We start from the raw sequence: 17268 nt of genomic DNA on the forward strand, positions 1-17268 counted from the left end.
ACACTGGTTACAGCCGACAGAATACAGCGTGTGAGACTGTGAGATACACAATGACACTGACCTGAGGCTTGTTGTGCTAAAGAAACTGGATTGCCATTTTCCTGATGCTCACATCATTGAGCAGTTTCATACTAGAGAGGAGAACCTAAAGAGTGTGTCTGATAGATGTATTTTCATCTGTACTGGAAAAGCTTGACTGTCACCTTTACACAAACACAACCATTTTGGAAATCAGATGTATTTATTCAATTCTGTTACACATTCTGTGACAGTAAACTCTGGCACAACTATCTGCAGGCTCATTTGTTTTCTAGATATAACTGCAATAGTGCCAAAGCAGTCTGCTCCACCTGCTGATGAGCTTTAAGTGCATGTAATTATTAACACACTCAAACAGAAACTTCGAAGCATCATCAGTTTCTGTATACAAGAAACACTTCCACCGTGATACATGCTTAAAATGTAGCATTTAAAACTCCTCGTCAACAGCAGGTCTTATTATTCCCGCAGGACACCAAAACAACTCAGCCCAATACGAACTGAATGACAAATAAGTAAGCTTGATTCTCAACCTGCCATTCAGTTTCCTGAGCTGAGTCTGGGATACCAACTATGCCTTCACACCATGCAAAGACCCTTGGCCTCTCTTAAGAATTCTTGTCCTTGGAGGGAAAATCCTGTTTGATGGGTCCTGATTGCGAGGTCCAAAGCCTGTTTCCCTCAGGGCCAAGGTCACACTGGTTTCCCCAGCTCTGGCCTTCCAGGATCAGTCTTCCTCTGAGGAGAGTTGGGCTCCTTCATCGTGAACCTCTCTGTAGGCAGCCATGGGGCCACCGTCAGGAGTGTAGCTCCCCATAGAAATCTTCAATCCCTCAGACAGTTTCTGGGCTGCCAGCTTGGCCTGCAGCTCCTGAAATTAAACACAACACAGAGGAAAAAGTTGACATGAATAGGCTGGTAAACAGAAAACAAGCACATTATCATAAAGCAGCACAGCCATCGCTGTTAAACCCTCAACAAAAGTAGGACTGATAATAAGCTAAGCAGTCCTCTGTAAGCTGACAACAGCACACTGTTTGACGTTTGGCTCTTAAGTCATTATTTTGGATGTGAAGTGATGCACAGGGCTTACACTGCCTGAACACTGCCCTCTAGAGCTGATGGAGGGACCTGACGTGGACTTCAATCAAATTCACACTTTGATTCATCATTAATGTCACAAGTCAAAACTGAATAAAATCAATTTGTTTAAATTTTGCATCCACGTGAAATATCAGCACCAGGTGTTCTGGTTATTATGTTGTTGTGTGAATACTGAATTTCTACTATTTACATCCCAGTCATTGCAACTAGACATAAAATAATGTGGATGAAGATATACGACTGTGAGTAACAGAGCAGTAACATCGTCTCTCATAATAAACAATGTTCAGTGTCATGCCATCAGATATGCTCTCAAAATGATATATCTGTTACCCAAACTGGATTTCTCGGAACTGTCATGTCTAAACAATACCTGAAGCAGCACACCTGCACCAATGCAGCCTGGTGGTTTTTGTTTGAATGCCCACCAAATGTTTGTAATTCAGCAGGGCCGATTGTGAACGAGGCATTCAGCTAATTGTTTATTGAAAGGCAACATTTGCTTATACATGTGGAAATTTCTGACCCTGTCAGTCTGCCTACGGTTTAATGGATGCAATGCATGTAAAGGCTGCACTTACGAGCTGTTTCTTGGTTTGCTCCTTCAGGAGGGCGGCTGACTCATCAAGAGACAGAAGCTGGGCCGGATTGTGATGAAGAGGAGGGAGTTTGGCTGCAGTGATGTCATCCAGGTGTTTTCTGTCCCGCTCCCTCCTGGCCTGTGCAGAGAGCGGTGAAGAGCCTTCAGAAGACTGACTTGGGGAGGAGGAACCTGAGGGAGAGGTGTCACTTTTGTGGGGCAGTCTAGAAAACACAGTTTAGAAGATGTTATTTACAAATGACTGGAAAGCACTATGAAAGAAAGCAAAATGACCCGTTACTGAAAAAAATCTACCTAATTATTTTCATAAGTATAAATGTTTACAGAAGTAATCATCACATCACAAAATAAAATCCACTCACTGATTTGGTTTGAATTTTTGCTTCCTGGGAGCTGAAGTCTTCTCTGTTTTTTCCAGGACAGTTACATAGTGAGTCTTTTTGGGCATCTGCTTTCTGAGAAAGTAATTGTCTCTTGCTGTGCTGTTTAATGGGTCTTTGGACCCGCTACTGAAACCAGTACTAGTTTCAGACAGTCTGACCCTTTCCAAGGCCTCCACAAGGTCACCCTCTTTTCTCTGATCATAGTTCAGAGAGGCCCCGGCAGCAGCCGTCTCCATGGTTTCATCAGCAGCTGCTGTGGAGACGAACTGGTCCTGTTGCTCGTTGTTTTCCTTCACGTTGGCTGAGGCAGGTGAGGTCTCCTTCTCTTGCATCGCATCGCCTGCAGCAGCCTCACGCTGCCTGTTCTGGTGTGAGGCTGCTGGTGTGCTGAGTGCAGCATGTTGTTGCATCGTGAAAGCCTGCTGGTACTTGGAATGTAACTCTGTCCTGGCAGCAGAAACCAAGCTCTGTCTCCTCTGCTCTTCATCATGGTGTTCAATGGCAAGGCGCACTTTCTCCACAAATTCTCTTATTTTTTTCCCCTTGTCAGGAAGAGTCTGTACTAACCGGCTGCGAACAACACAAACAGATCATTTCATGCTAAATTCAAAATATGATTCAAGATGTAGATGTCAGACATTAAACAAATAAACCAACATTAAATGCAGATAGATTGGGATGAACACCATTATTCCAAAAGTTATTCTCTAATTTAATGATTTAATTTAATGATAAAGATTATGGTGGCAGAGTCACTCACATCCCTCCCATTGGTGTTCAGTTGGGTTGAGCTTTTCTCTCACATTATTTTCATATTCATGAAACCATTCACTGGCCCTGTATGAAACTGTCTGTATTTGTCATGTTTCTCCATTTATTTCTTCATCTTTCCTTCTTTTGTGCCCATCTGTATTGTGTCTTAAATAATTTCACATTTTGCATCCAACACTTAAATCATTGTACAATCACACTAATACTGCATATTTTATTAACATTTGATCCAGAACTGCTGTATAACCATAATAGTTGTGCATTAATAATGAGTGCATTGCATTCTAGTCACATTTGAAACAGCTTCTGCATTTAAGTTGATCTATGTTGTAATCATTTTGCAGCATGGTAGTGTAAACTTTGAATCATGAACATAGTAAAGCTTTGCACTTTGGTCTCACTAAAACACTTTCGCACACATCCCTTGGTCCAAACAAACTGACATAAACTTACAGCAACCTAATTATAAATACTGTAACTTACAACTCACAGTGCATTTACATATGTCTTGGCCTATTGCTGATTTAAAACACTTGATTAAGTTCATATTATTGAGGATAGAGATGATTTGTTCATGAATTTGTTGAAATCCAGACACTGTAAGTTAACAGTGTGTCTTAGCTCAGTCATGGTAGAGCAGCTGTTATTACAAACAATCAATCTTATTTATGTGTTTAAGTCACCATGTCTCCTCTGTCATACTGCTACCACATTATCTAACTACATCGGAGCTACTTTGATGGTGGTAGAACCTCAGGAAGTGTCACATTGAGTCACCAGTTTGTGCCTCACATGTACGTTACCATACATATATATGCGCGGGAGGCACAAACTGGGGTCAACAGTGTGGACTCACTTGTTAGAGAGTATCTTCTCCTGTCGCAGGAGCAGTTCTTGGAGTTCCTCTTTGCTCTGGTTTCTCAGGTCTCCCACCTGTCCCTGGCGCTCTGTCCACGACGAGGACATCACTGTTAGCTACTGACAGCTAGCTACAGCCATTCACTAACAGCACGAGATAACGTCTCGGTTTAACATTGTAACTTAAAAACGCTAGACACAGACTCTAATCATACGTTAATCTGCTCAAACCGCCATCTGTTAACGGACTCTTTAATGGTTAGAGAGCTCTAGAAACTTCTAAAGGCGGCAGGCTCATTTCTTCAACACCAAACAACATTTCAAAGTGGGGGTTCTTCTTCTTCTTCTTTTTCTTCTGCGGAAATGAATCGTATGAGGTGCAGCTCTGGCGCCCCCACTGAACAACACAGTGTAACGCACCTCTTCTTCATGTCACAGCCAGTGAAGGTCATTTGCTGCCCTCTGCAGGTCAAATATAGTCATCAGCATCAAGTCAAAGAGTGTCAGTAAATTCCAACTTCTGACAGTTCTAGTGTAGTCAGTCTAAACAGGCTTCACGGTCAGATTTTCCATAGCTGCATTTCCCATCCGGATGTTTTCCAAACGCTGTGACAACCTATTTCTCACTCAGTTTAATGAACAATGACCCAGCTTCAACCAAGAGGTTGCAGCTGTGTCCTTTCTATTCCCACTCAGAGTTCAGAGACAGTTTAAATTTTGGCTGCAGCTGTACAGATGGAACAAAATCTCAGCAGACTTTATCCAAAAAATATGTGCGTTGTTGTTGTTTTCTCCACATGTACCCTCAACCTCTCTCCTAATCAAAATCCTATAAGCTAATAGAAACAGCTGTATCATATGTACTTTACAGTACTATGAAGCACAGGATTGGATGTACTTCATTTGTTAATATCACTGACTTCACACATTTGGGGGTCCTTCTAGTCCTGATCCTAATTCTGACTAATTTCTAATTTCACCTGTTTATTTTACTGTAATACACACAGCTTTGTTGCAAAGCTTTTCTGTGAATCTACAAATTTGTTATGCCTTTCTCTGAATGAGTCTGTTGTCACTGCACAAAGGATGCAAATTACAATAACAAACACTATTAGGTTTAGTGGAAAAGCTGAGTTATTACCAGGCAACTACAAATTTGCATCATGAAGCCTGTGTACATAATTTACTGCAGCACCAGCCCTGCAGAAACATTACCTGCACACTACACAGAAGACAGCTCCTCAAAATATAGATACTGAGCTTTTACTTCAAGTTTATGTGAAGTTCAGTCTTTATACCTGACGTTTACTGTACCAAATCTTTAGAGATGGAAGAAATACAAACTGTTTCTAAAAGCCTTTTCTTATGTTTTATTTCTTATCAGCTATGCTAAATTGTGATCCACATTGATGAACAATGAAGTAGCCTTACATAGGCATCAGGCTTTAGAGCATGTATGTGGCTGCACAGTATACAAGTGTGGGCGTACATTGACACAATCAGCATATCTGGTTATTTAACAGTAAAGTCTTTATTATCCAAACATACGCTGGCCTCTTGTCATCAGTCGCAGTATGATATGTATCGATAAGAAAAAGGCACATCATAAAGCTTTTTCAAACACAGTTGTGGCAGTGCAGACAATAGCTGGATAATACTTGTGCCTCTGGCTCAGGAATGGCAGTCACTTCAATAAGCTCCTTATATTTAAAGCGACTCAAGTTTTATCATTAGCACAGAAACATACCTTATATTACATTACATCATATCACCCTGCTGCCAGTTTCTAGAGGTTCATTCCCACCACCAGTATCAAATAGTAGGCTGTTCGCAAAGGCACAAATCATGTTAATAAATATTTTGTACACAGTGTGATAATAAGAAAATAATATTCATTTAATTTGTACAGAGCCAATATAAAACAATAGGAGAATACACGCAATAACCTTCTCAACCCTCTCGTGGGAATGGATGCTCATAGCTCTATGAGCAGCATACATCAGAAGGCTACATTTGCTGTAAACAAAACAAACATAATCCTTCAAAGGCTATATTATTTACCAAGTATCTTTACAAAGCATCAGATTATTTACACCCAAGAGCAAGCAACATATTATCATCATGAATAGGTGCTACGTGCAAAACCTCCATAAGACTTCATCATCAAGCAGAAACATATTCTGCACCATATATGCACATATCAAGTTTTGACGGTTTAAAAAATGGGATCTCTGTCACTTGCAGTCATTTTAAAAACGATAACCAGCAGTAAAAAGTTCAACATTTCAGGAATCATGGTGATTCACTCTCTTGCTGAGGTTCAGGAAAGGATAAATACCGCCATATGTAACTGCAGCCAGCTTAGCTTTAACCGCAGCAACCGATAACTGTACAGTTTAACGTACAGTCATGATGTACAGACTGGATTTAGGCTAAGTTAACTGCAGCTACGTGTATCTTAGTATAGCATAAAGGCTGGAAATGGCCTAACTTGTTACATTTGTACAAAGCATTTGGTGGAGCTCACTGGAGAAGATGACGGGAGTGGATTTGATAATCAGTGGTGAAAATAAGACCAACTGAGTTTTAAAGGAATAGTTCAGTATTTTGAGGTGTACTACATGTTTTGTTCACTCTCTTGCAGAGATTTAGATGAGAAGATCGATTTGACGACGTCTGTCTGCTAGATATGAAGCTGCAGCCAGTTAGCTTAGCTTAACATACATACTGGGAAAAGGGGAAACAGCTAGCCTAGCTGTAAAGGTAACAACATCCACCTACGTGCACGTCTAAAGCTCACGGGTTAACATGGTACGTCTTGTTTATTTGATGTGTAAAAATAAAGTGTGAAAACAACAATTCAGTATTTTATAGAGGTTTATGTGCCAGGATAGTTTCGGCAGTGACCAGTGACCAGCAAGAAATAGTCATTACTCACTGCAACTCAAGACAATAACATTTTTGCACTTTATTGTTTTTGCGCTAGTTTTCCCCCGTTTCCAGTCTTTATGCTAAGATAAGCGTAGCTTCATGTTTCCCATCAAAAAATATTGTCATTGCACATCTCGTCGGACAATGCGAACATGTATTTCTCAAACTGACTTCAAGATCAATCTATGTTTATATTTGCTGTTATTTCCATAAGTTTCATGAAGGGCGAATAAACTTGAGGGGCTCTGGATCTTGGTTGAGTAAAGGACAGGGGTGAAGTGGACTCCTCTTGACTTGACGACCGCGAGTCTGCGCTTGTTTCCGTGTCCACCTCATCTCTCCCCGACTGCTCTGGACTCACAGGACGCTCTGATTCAGATGGACGGGTGTAGGAGAACCTCCCGCTCAGTGCCGAGGAGCTTGACTGCAGGAAGCGGCTGTACTCCAGCGGAGTGTACATCAGTAAACTGGACTCCAGCCTGCTGGGTGGAGGAGTATTAGTCTTAAACGTCCTTGGTTGGATGGGTGTTGTCAGGTAGTGGAATGGATTATTAGTGGGAGATGAAGCGGACGTAGACTCCATGGGAGGTGAAGCTTGTGTCGGGGATGAAGGCTGTGTCGGGGATGAAGGCTGTGTGGGGGACGAAGGCTCTGTAGGGGACGAAGATGGTATCGGGGAAAGAGATCGCGAGGGTGATGGAGGTTGAGTGGGTGATGGAGGTTTGACTGGTGATAGAGGTTGAAGGGGCGGTAGGTGTTGTATGGGACGGAAATGAGCTGGTTCACGCTGAACAGGAGATTCAACATCATGCCTTTGCGCTTCACGTCTGCAGAAGCACATTCAGACATCAGAGTGAGAAACCACGTCCGAACGAAGCCCCAGATATGAGCCGATGCTGCTAAACATGCTTCTCTAGCTGTGCTTCTTACCTGGGGAGCAGATCACAGCCTACTCCGACCTCCCTGGTATCCACAACCTCTCTTGACCTATTCTGTGTGGACATAAAATACTTCAGCTTGTCTTCTAATTCATTATTCTAGGAAAAAGGAAGAGAGGAAACAAGGCTGTCAGGTCAGATACATGCAAAAGACTGAAGTCATTTGAAAGTGATTTGATAGGTGCAGCGAGGAAGCCACGCAGACACTGCTGAAAGCTCAGGATATCCAGCACTCAGCAGCCCAGGAAATCATTCTCAGACAGCAGTAGATGAAAACACCACACCCTAATTTAATCAGGTAGTAAACGGTGACGTAGCTGTCTTACCTCGCACTCCACTATTGCAATTCTGTCCAGAAGCTCTGAGATGAACATGTCCTTCTGAGCGACTTGAGCTCGCAGTGATTCGACCTTCAGAAATTCAAGGAGGCAGCATTTAAATAAAAACAATTATTACCTGTTTCCAGTCAGATCTTTTCCCTGCTCACCTGTTCAATCTAATGTGGTCTCCTTAACAAGTCATTTCCTGATTATTGGAGGTTTCCTGGAAATAACTCTAGTTTGGTAAGTTATGTGATTTAGTGTAATTATAGGCAAAGTTAAAAAAGCTCACTGTAAATCAAATTTAATATTCATTGATTAATAATTTATTATTGGAAACTGACCTGCTGTGCAGACCTTCAAAGATACACTTGCATTTCATTAGAATTTGTTGATTAGCGTACTAATTGAAGACTGTCTGTGTTTCCCCTGCTGCATAATTACATAGTTATTTCCAGGAATCTCCTTGGAAACCCCCCCCCCCTCTTATTGATTCTGGGCCAGAGGAAGTTTTATATTTCTTGTGCGCCACTAATTTGTACTCTGGATGCTTAACAAACTTCTATTACTTCAGCTGACGTATGTTTTTCATTCACACTCAGCAAAACGCAAGTAGAACAGAAGACCTGAATGCTGAACGCATGGATAAACAAAGTCTCCTCACCTCCTCAATCATTCCTTTGACTTTCCTCTGCTGGCATAACACCATGTCGTTCAAGTGCTTGATCCTCTCACGGAGATCCACAGTTTCAGACTGCAGCTCTTTAGACCTGAACAGGAACAAGTTAAACCCACATTACACTGGTGAAGAGGAGTTCTTGCATGTGCAGTTAGGTCAGGTGCTTCCCTGATCGAGGATAACAAACTTTAGAGGGACAAAGGACTGACACACACTGATTGATTTGCAGCCAGAGTAACTAGTTTCTGCTCTGCACAGCAAATCAAAGATTTTTTGAAGCATCAAAGTTTCTTCTTGACTGTAAAGCTTTCTACTTGTTGAGCTGAGCTGCTGAGCCATGACAACCTAAACTCCACCTGCTGATGTAGACACGCTTAAAGGCCCACAGGAAAAGCAAGCAAGTGGACCTTGAGTTGAATTGTCTTGCCATCCTGGTGTTTCTATTTATGTGGACGTCCTTTTTGTACCTTTTGGCTACAGTCGCATCAGTTGTGTCTGTGAGCTCCAGCAGGCGGAGATGCTGTTCACATTCCTGCAGCTTCTTCTGGAGTTGACTCTTTTCCTGTAAAACATGCGTTTTCATTAGAATGTTTATTATCTGCAAAAAGTGTAGATGTGATGTTTGCTGTGTTAAAATGTGCCTTACCGTTCCCATGCAGTCCAGTAGGCGCTCCACTTCAACGATCCTCTGGTCCCTCTCAGCAACCCTGGCCTCTGCAATCCTGATGTTTCTCTCTGCTTCCTCCAGTCGTCTGATGTACTCATCGAGTTGGGCCTGCAGACAGAAAAACATGTCTGTTCAGATGTTGGACTGGTTTTAAAATGATCAAGAGTGTGTACTGAATTCATCCCAATCCTTGTAAAATGTGCCAAAAGCAACAACATTTGAGATATGTTGAGTAAATATCACACATCTATCTTGTTCTTATGACACATACAGCAAGTTTTGGCATCTACTGGCATTGAAAGTGCGAGTGATGTGCGATGGTGAGAGTTAATGATTGAGGAGTAAAGACCTGTAGCTTTTCAATCTCCTCCCTGTGTTTCCGTTGTTCCTCCTGCAGCTTGTCCTCGTACTCCCGCTGTAGCTTTGCTGACAGCTCCTGCAGCGCCTGAGTGTTGGCCTCCTGCGAAGACTGCACCTGAACATTTCACAGCACAGCAGGAATTGAGACTGGCTGATTATACCTTATTGACACGAAGAACAGAAGATGCAGCTGATGTGTTACTGCACTGCAGTGCGATGAGCTTTGTTCTCTAATGAAGTGCAACCGTTTATCTGATTTTTGGATCATTAGACATTTCCCACTAACCTCCTGCAGATGATGCATGAACTGCAAAGATGGAAAACTGATAAGGTTTTATGTAGAGAATACCAATTTTTACTTGTGAAGCACTCCCATATTTCTTTGTCCCACATGTTTCCACTGCTGTTGACTCATCAGACCATTTTGCAACAGACCATTTGAGCACCCACTTGTCACCCCAGCTGGGTGACCAGTACCTCAATGCATGTGCCAAAGCACCACTGTGATGTTTTGAAATTTGTGGCTGCATGAGGGTGTGTGCGACTGAGTGTATGTGTGCACAAATAGATTACCTGCAGTCTCAGAGTCTGGTTTTCAGCCTTCGCGGCGGCCAGCTCCCTTTCCCTGTCTCTGAGATTTTCTTGTGCTTTCATACAGGTGCTGCGCAAACTCTTAACCTCCTCCTTCTTGTCCACTCTGCTCTGACAGTTCTCCAGGAGGGATTTCTGAAAAAGGAGGCTTCTTTTACATCAAGTCAGCCTTCTCTGAGATGGCATGCTGCCGTCAGAGAGCACGTCTGTTACCTGCAGGTCGATGTTTGCAGATATAAGGGAGCTGTTCATCTGATCAAAGCTCTCCATGGCTGCCGTCCGGACCCTCACCTCTGACTCCAGACTCCTGCGATGTGAATTGGCAGCCTGCAGACACACACAATGCATTTTCAGATTTCTTCACAGCCTCACAGACTGGAGTTTGACAAGCAGTCACATGGCGTCACATAATTCATTACCCTGATCTCCTGAGAAAGCTTCTGCATTGATTGCTGCATTCCTCCAAACTGCCCGTACATCCGCTCCCTCACCTTCTCCAAAGAATCTCTCACCTGTATGCAGAATGTACAGACACGAGCAGACGACATGATGTTAAAGCATAGATGTGTTGACCCGAAGGCCCTGCTGCTGCATGTTGTGTCAGTTTCCACTCACCTCTCTGATGTATTTCATCTCATCCTGAAGGTGACTGGCCGTCCACTCACGCGCCATCACCTCCTGCTGTCTGTCCGAGCCCGCCCTCTGCACAACGCCGTACACTTTGGGCCCATGATGCTGCAGCGAGGTCTCTGGCGCCCCATTGGTCATGTCTCCGAGGTGCTGAGGGAGACAGGATCGCACCGGTCAGGTTTCTGTAGCCACCCTCCACTGAGGCTGACGTATACTGTCATTGTGTTTGTGTATCCGTGTGCTTGCATGTGTGCACACATGCATACTTGCAGGTGCATCACATGCATCTGTGTGTTTGTTTGCGTGTGTGTGGATTGAAATGCCTACATATGTACATTTGATCAGGTATTTCCAGCACCACTGGTGCTGAGCACTGGAAACAGGAGGCTGGGAACGAACAGCTAAAAAAAGTGCAGGGTGTATTGAAGGTGTCACATTTCTGCAACCCAGTACATGAGCTGCTGCCGTTTCTGCCTAATGTACCACGAGCATGAGGGCGCCCGGTGAAAAGAGATGCACGCCAGCACAGAAGTGCAGCATTTTAAACAATGCAATAACTAAATAACAAATGGCAATTATAGTCATGAGCAGAGATAAATTACAAACGTGAAGCTTAGAGATTCAATTTCTATAAATATTTCAGTACTGTAGCGAAAGAGGAATTTAGAAAGCTGCAACTATCGCTTGTTTTCATCATTCACATACTGTATATGTGTGTTTATACAGTAACAATTTCACACACATTATCACATGTGTGTGCATGTGATGGATACACTTGAGACATGGAATTTGTCGTTCTGAACATCTATGAATACATTACATTACATTAAGGACAGCCTGAAGGCGCATGCACAGGAACCTGTTTTACAGGACGATGTGAGCAGCACACATGCTGAAGCAGTAGCAGGATGGGTAGTATATGCCAGTGTCATGCATATAACCATGTGGTGGATGCAGCTGTGTACCTGCTGAGGTGACTCCCTGCCAGCTGGCCTCTCTCTCTGGATCAGCCCGTTCTTCTTCATCCATGCCCCATTGACAACCTTCTTGTTCTCAGCCTACAGGAAAAAAAAAAACATTGAATATGTTGCATAGTATGTAATCGTACGTAATCGTATGTGAATTTTATGTTTTCTATCTAAGGCCTGGAGTCTATTACTTTTCATTTCTTTATTTTTATTTTAGATCGTTTCAAAATGTTTTCAAAATGTTTTTGGGCACACATCTCAAGAGTGCTGTATTATTATTTGGAGGTCTTTTGGAGACTTTACTGCCTTTTCCACCAGTTTGTTGTCTGTTGAAGACAACAGAGCTAGATATCAGAGAAAGAGGCGTCAGTCTCAACATCTCGCAGAGATAAGAGCAAGAGGATCTAAAACAAAGATGCCAGTGTTGTCTTGAGGACAGAGCCAAGCCTCACATTTCTCCACCGCCTCATCTACCGAGGACATGCCGCTGAGAGACGATGATATGGGCGGATATGAATTCCAGCAGATGGGAGGGCAGAACAGCCCACATGTTTATGCTTTAACAACGCTGAGAGCTCAGAATAACAATGCTCTATGTGCAGCTTTGAATTTTACAATGCCGGTGTTTGACCACACAGGTGGACAATGTTTACCTGCTTCTTGAAGCTGAAACTGTAAATTTGTAGGGAGGAGCACTCTGGGTTTCTTTAGTTTTGCTGCCTTGAGGAGTGGGACCTCTTCACAGGCGTCACTAATTGCCTGGATTATGTAAACATGTAAGAACAATTTAAAGACGCCACTTTGAAAGACCTTTTTGTCATTGCTTTGTCAAACATTTTACTTTGTAGGGGACTGACTGCTGTATCATATGACTGTGAAGGACTCGACAGACTGGATTAACTCCTTATTTCTAACACAGAGATCCCCTCATGAAAACTGTTGGGCTGAGTCTTGGTCTGTCTGAGGAGACTTTCAGCCAACGTGGAGATGACATCCAATGACGTAGGTGTAGAGAAGTATATAAGAAGCAACTGTGCTTTAGTTCTTTGTGTGTGTCATGGTGCAGATATATTACATCTCATCTAGGCCATAGTGGCTAGATTGTGTCCATGATGTGTCAGGTTGCGGGACACACCCTATCTAAATTTATGGCGAACGTCCACTTAAAGCAGCGTTCCTGCTGAAACATTATACCTCTGGATATCTCGGCCAGAGCGTGTTTTGCTCATTTCCTTCCTCTTTGATTAACTCCATGTCTTTCCTTTTTCCTTTTCTTCTTTTTTCATCACAGTCACGAAAATACGAGCTCAAAATGATGCAACTGACCTGCATTTGACCTCCAGTACAGATTACAAAGATTATCAAAGACTGAGGGACGTCGGTGGAAATTTGTTCCAGTGTTTTGGCTGAAAAAAGACACAGACTCTCCATGTCTGAATTAATAAAATAAAATCAGTTTAATCAGACCTGCTGAACACTGTGTCACTTTTGTAGACTGCGCTGGTATTTGAACTAAATGTAAACTAACTAAAACAACAGAGTTACACGTCAAACAATTTAGAGCTCTTAGCTCAGCACCGAATACACTATAAGCATGGAGAGCACAGGTGAGGTGAGTTTTTAACTTCTTAAACCCTTGAGTTCCCCCTGGCGTTTTTCCACACTCTACTACAGTTTCACATGCAAAATATGCATCAGCTTATTTATCAGTCCAGTGAATTTACATCAGCTTTTACTGAGTGAAAATGGGTCTGTCTTCAGGCCTGCACCATTGCACTGAACCACCTTGTGCATCATTTCATGCATATTTTCAGCCTGACATATTTTGTGTCTTTTGGATCTTGCAGCAATAATTCAACATTCTGGGAAATACACTTATTCCCTTCCTTGCTAAGAGTTAGATGAGAATATTGATGTCACTCTCATGTTTATACAGTAAATATGAAGCAACTGTCAGCAGCCAGTTGGCTAGGCAAAGACTGGAAACAGGGAGAAACGGCTCACCTGGCTCTGTCCAAAGGTAACACAGTCACCTGAAACACTAGGCTAATCGAACCCCTGCCATAAAACAATAAATTGACATTTTTACAAGGTTTAAGTCCATATGGATTAAATAAACAAGATACAACCTGTCAATTAGTGACCTTTTAAGGTGCTGGTAGTTTTTGTGACAGACAATTTTCCCCCTTTTTCCAGCCTGTGTGCTAAGCTACACTCACAAGCTGCTGGCTGTAGCCTCATAACTTCTTATCTAACTCTGGGCAAGAAAGTGAATTACCAAATTTCCCAAAATGTTCTTATTCCTCTAAGGTCATGTCTCACTAGGCTGTTTCCATTTTTTATGCACCATTTTTCTCTACATTCCCTTCCACTGTTTCCATTACACCTCAAGCAGTGGACTGCCTGTGGAAAGAGCCACTCTGCAGTTTGAGCAAGAGCTGCACAGCTGCAACACTGTGCACACACTGAAGTACACGTCATCATCAAGCACATGTGTGCTACTCTCCGCTCTGTGTTCAATGTTGACCAGACTGTCATCGGCTCCAATAGCTGTGGTCACACCCTCCCAAAGGGAACCACACTCAGAGATTACAACATTGTTTTATCAGTGGAGTTTGTGGAGGTGTGGCAACGAGACGAATGCCATGCTCCTTGGCCAAGGTTCATACAAAACAAGCCATCGTGTTTGTGTGTGCACAGTTAAAAAGACAAAAAAGCTTTGCGGCGCCAACAATAAGTGAAGTCACATTCAGTTCTCACACTGTTGAACTCCAACATCAGCCTCTGGAGCACAAATCCTGGAGACAAACAAAGGCAAGGCCAAACACACACTCACACAGCCTGCAGCATGTGCTCACAATAATATTCACACGGTCACAATGTGCACTAACAGCCGTGGATACTGTGCATGTGTGGTGCAGGTGTAGCAATTCTGCTCCTCAATAAGTAAATGGCATTTTTATGAACTGCGTTTGTTTGGTCACCGGTGTTGGAGTCGAGCTAAGCTCTCAGGTGTCTCAGGTGTCTTTGTGAGATGTAATCTGTTCCTCAAAAGTATTTTAAATATTTTCTATTGTAAGAAATAGATTTAGAGTCGGAGCTGAGCTTTGAAGTAAATGTGAAACAGCTGTGTATGCATTATCAGCCGCACACACCCTCCTGTGATGATTACGTAACTGCTCAAGATAATAAAAAAATAAAAAACAGATAAATCTCAGTTGCTCCACCATCTCTCTTTCAAAGTATTCACCTGGTTTGTTGAGTCAGAGAGGGAATGAAAGATTAAAATCCACTCATTAAGCCTGTGCCGATCTAAATAGAGCTGTCAAGAAAGACTTGTAGGCAGGCTGTTGTGTGGTCAATTGTGGGAATTTCAATGAGGGAGATATAAGACTCACTGTGTCTGAGTTTGCAGTTTTCGGCTCCTTGTTTTCATTATCCCCGGCGTGCAGGGTTAACCTGAGACGTCTGATCCTCCTCTGTGAAAAACACACAGACAAAAGGCAAATAAAAGATGTTCTGCACGCAAATGAGTTTTTGCATTATGTCATCAAGAGAAACGATAGAGAGGAGCTGACATTAAAACATCCCTGAAGCTGAGCTGGTGGAATGGTTGACAACTCTCACAGACCTCTACAGTCCACCACCAGAGGGTTTATTTATAGACTATGGCCAGAGAGCTGTGAAGTTCATGTAAATGCAGTGGTACAGATGCATCCGTTATACATTTACAACACAGTGAGTGCTTTGTCTGGCTTTATAACAAGCAAACATACTATAAAATTATGCTTTTATTCCCAAGAAAAAAAACATCCCTGCAGTAATGAACCACTATCACACTCAGTTTACTAGATTATAATAAGTCCTTTCTTTCTTAGACAACAATGGGAACAACTTTAAAGGCCGGTTTAGTACAAAGGCCTGTTTTATCAGAGAGCTGTTCAAATAAACATGACAGCCCTGCCTGCTGCACACTCAGCTCCCATTACGTGCGCTTGTAAGTGAACACATCCTATAACAAACATGAACTTTCAGATGATCGGGGGGCAGAAAATGTTAGCAGGGAGTGAGAAAAGTTATCTCACTGACAAGAAACAGACAAGAAACGAGTGGCTGCAGAGTTAAAAGCAACTAGGGGGGAGAAAACACAGGCGTGTTTGCAAAACACAGTGCAGACTAGAGAGAGAAAAGAGGGGAGTCAGAGGGAGAGTTTCCTGACTTCTCTGGGACTTCTTACCTCACTTAAAGACTCTGGAGAGTCCTCTGTTGTGGTGGTGGTGGAAACGGTCCGATCTGGAGCGTAGCGATGCATGTCTCCCTTTCTGTCCACTCCTCGCTTCTCTTCCTCTGCCTCTCCAGACCTCCTCCCACCCTTCCTCTCACTCTCCTTCCTGACTTCTGCTCAAGCTGTCAGAGCGACCATCTGCCCCGGGCTCCAGCCAGGGGAGAGGAGGGGAAATTCCACTCTGCTATGTCTGGTGGTGGTGGTGCTGCTGCTGCTGCTGCTGCTGCTGCTGCTGGTGGGAGTCTACAGGGGCCCCCGAGGTTCCCTCACAGCCTGTGAAGCGATCAGGTGCAATCCAGTTCCACACTCAGCAACACAAACACAACAATGTCATTGTTTCAATTCCTGCCAGACTGCTCCTGGCTGACAGGCTCGTCAGTCACTCAGCAACCTGCCTGTCTCTCTCACCCCGACTCCCTCTCTCATTCTGAGTTCCCATCAGACCTGTCGGGCCACATTTCAGCTGCCTTGCGGGTCCGTGCCTCCTGCACTGAGAGCAGGACTTTCACAGGGCGGGACCTCCTACTCGAGCTAGAACAGGTGGAGCACTTTTTATCAACAGGAGGGGTTAAAGGGAGGAGCTGCTTCTACTGTCCACAGTTCAGGAGATTGTCAATATCTGCCTGTTGTGGCCAACGATTTGCTTTAGTCTTGATAAAGCTCAAAATGCTTCACATTTGAGGTACTTCTACTTAAGTATTTCCATTTTATTCTACTTTCTGCTTCTATTCCACAACATTTCAAAGAGAAATAGTATACTTTCTGCTCCACTAGCTTTATTTGAGTTGTAGTTTCTAGTCACTGATGAGATTGAGATTCTATGCACAAAACATAATTTTATAAAACATATAATGTATAATTACAGAACAAACTACCCAACACTACACGAAGCAGTTAAAATGAGCTCCACCTTGACCAATTTAAGCACTGCTTACATGTGAACTCATTAACGTCCATAAATGGAGTTTTATAATGTCCTGTTTGGCTTCATTCGCTGTAAATTTGATGTTTAACACGTCCCATGAATGTTTAACTTATTTTGTGCTTCCTTTTTGTATTTTTAAAAGAAAATCAACTGTGTCTACCAGTTAAGATGATCGGTAAGTGAAATAAAAATGTTTGTTATTATCACGTGTTGATAGT

At 42.9% G+C, this 17268-nt stretch overlaps 2 protein-coding genes across 3 annotated transcripts; both read right to left on the reverse strand.

Moving 5' to 3' along the window:
- Nucleotides 1-231: 231 nt before the first annotated feature.
- polr2m (RNA polymerase II subunit M) lies at nt 232-4087 on the reverse strand. Its single transcript, XM_041940219.1, has 4 exons — nt 3755-4087; nt 2107-2697; nt 1725-1947; nt 232-910 (listed from the first exon to the last, which is right to left on the reverse strand). The coding sequence occupies exons 1-4, from the start codon at nt 3862-3864 to the stop codon at nt 767-769; spliced, it is 1068 nt and encodes a 355-aa protein (XP_041796153.1). The 5' UTR covers nt 3865-4087; the 3' UTR covers nt 232-766.
- A 1181-nt stretch (nt 4088-5268) lies between these two features.
- Nucleotides 5269-16615, reverse strand: LOC121608814 (myocardial zonula adherens protein). 2 transcript variants are annotated; one of them, XM_041940207.1, is made up of 14 exons: nt 16078-16615; nt 15239-15319; nt 11838-11930; nt 10858-11022; nt 10662-10754; nt 10456-10569; nt 10225-10377; nt 9641-9766; nt 9271-9399; nt 9092-9186; nt 8610-8715; nt 7952-8035; nt 7618-7679; nt 5269-7514 (listed from the first exon to the last, which is right to left on the reverse strand). In XM_041940207.1, exons 1-14 carry the CDS (start codon nt 16150-16152, stop codon nt 6866-6868), a joined length of 2025 nt encoding a protein of 674 aa, XP_041796141.1. In that variant the 5' UTR covers nt 16153-16615; the 3' UTR covers nt 5269-6865. The 2 variants fall into 2 exon arrangements, with proteins under 2 accessions (XP_041796141.1, XP_041796132.1); XM_041940198.1 differs by having other exon boundaries at nt 7618-7724.
- Nucleotides 16616-17268: the final 653 nt, after the last annotated feature.

The sequence above is a fragment of the Chelmon rostratus genome, chromosome 1, assembly GCF_017976325.1.
Source record: "Chelmon rostratus isolate fCheRos1 chromosome 1, fCheRos1.pri, whole genome shotgun sequence".
Classification (NCBI taxonomy): domain Eukaryota; kingdom Metazoa; phylum Chordata; class Actinopteri; order Chaetodontiformes; family Chaetodontidae; genus Chelmon; species Chelmon rostratus.

Coding starts and splice junctions, on each gene's coding strand:
- polr2m (XM_041940219.1), bottom strand. CDS start 3,864: ATGTCCTCGTCGTGGACAGAGCGCCAGGGACAGGTGGGAGACCTGAGA. Junction 2,698..3,754: donor GAGAAGATACTCTCTAACAA/GTGAGTCCACAC, acceptor TGTTGTTCGCAG/CCGGTTAGTACAGACTCTTC. Junction 911..1,724: donor AGCAAACCAAGAAACAGCTC/GTAAGTGCAGCC, acceptor GTTTAATTTCAG/GAGCTGCAGGCCAAGCTGGC.
- LOC121608814 (XM_041940198.1), bottom strand. CDS start 16,152: ATGCATCGCTACGCTCCAGATCGGACCGTTTCCACCACCACCACAACA. Junction 10,570..10,661: donor AGCTTTCTCAGGAGATCAGG/GTAATGAATTAT, acceptor GTGTGTCTGCAG/GCTGCCAATTCACATCGCAG. Junction 7,515..7,617: donor GGCTGTGATCTGCTCCCCAG/GTAAGAAGCACA, acceptor GTGCTTCTGCAG/ACGTGAAGCGCAAAGGCATG.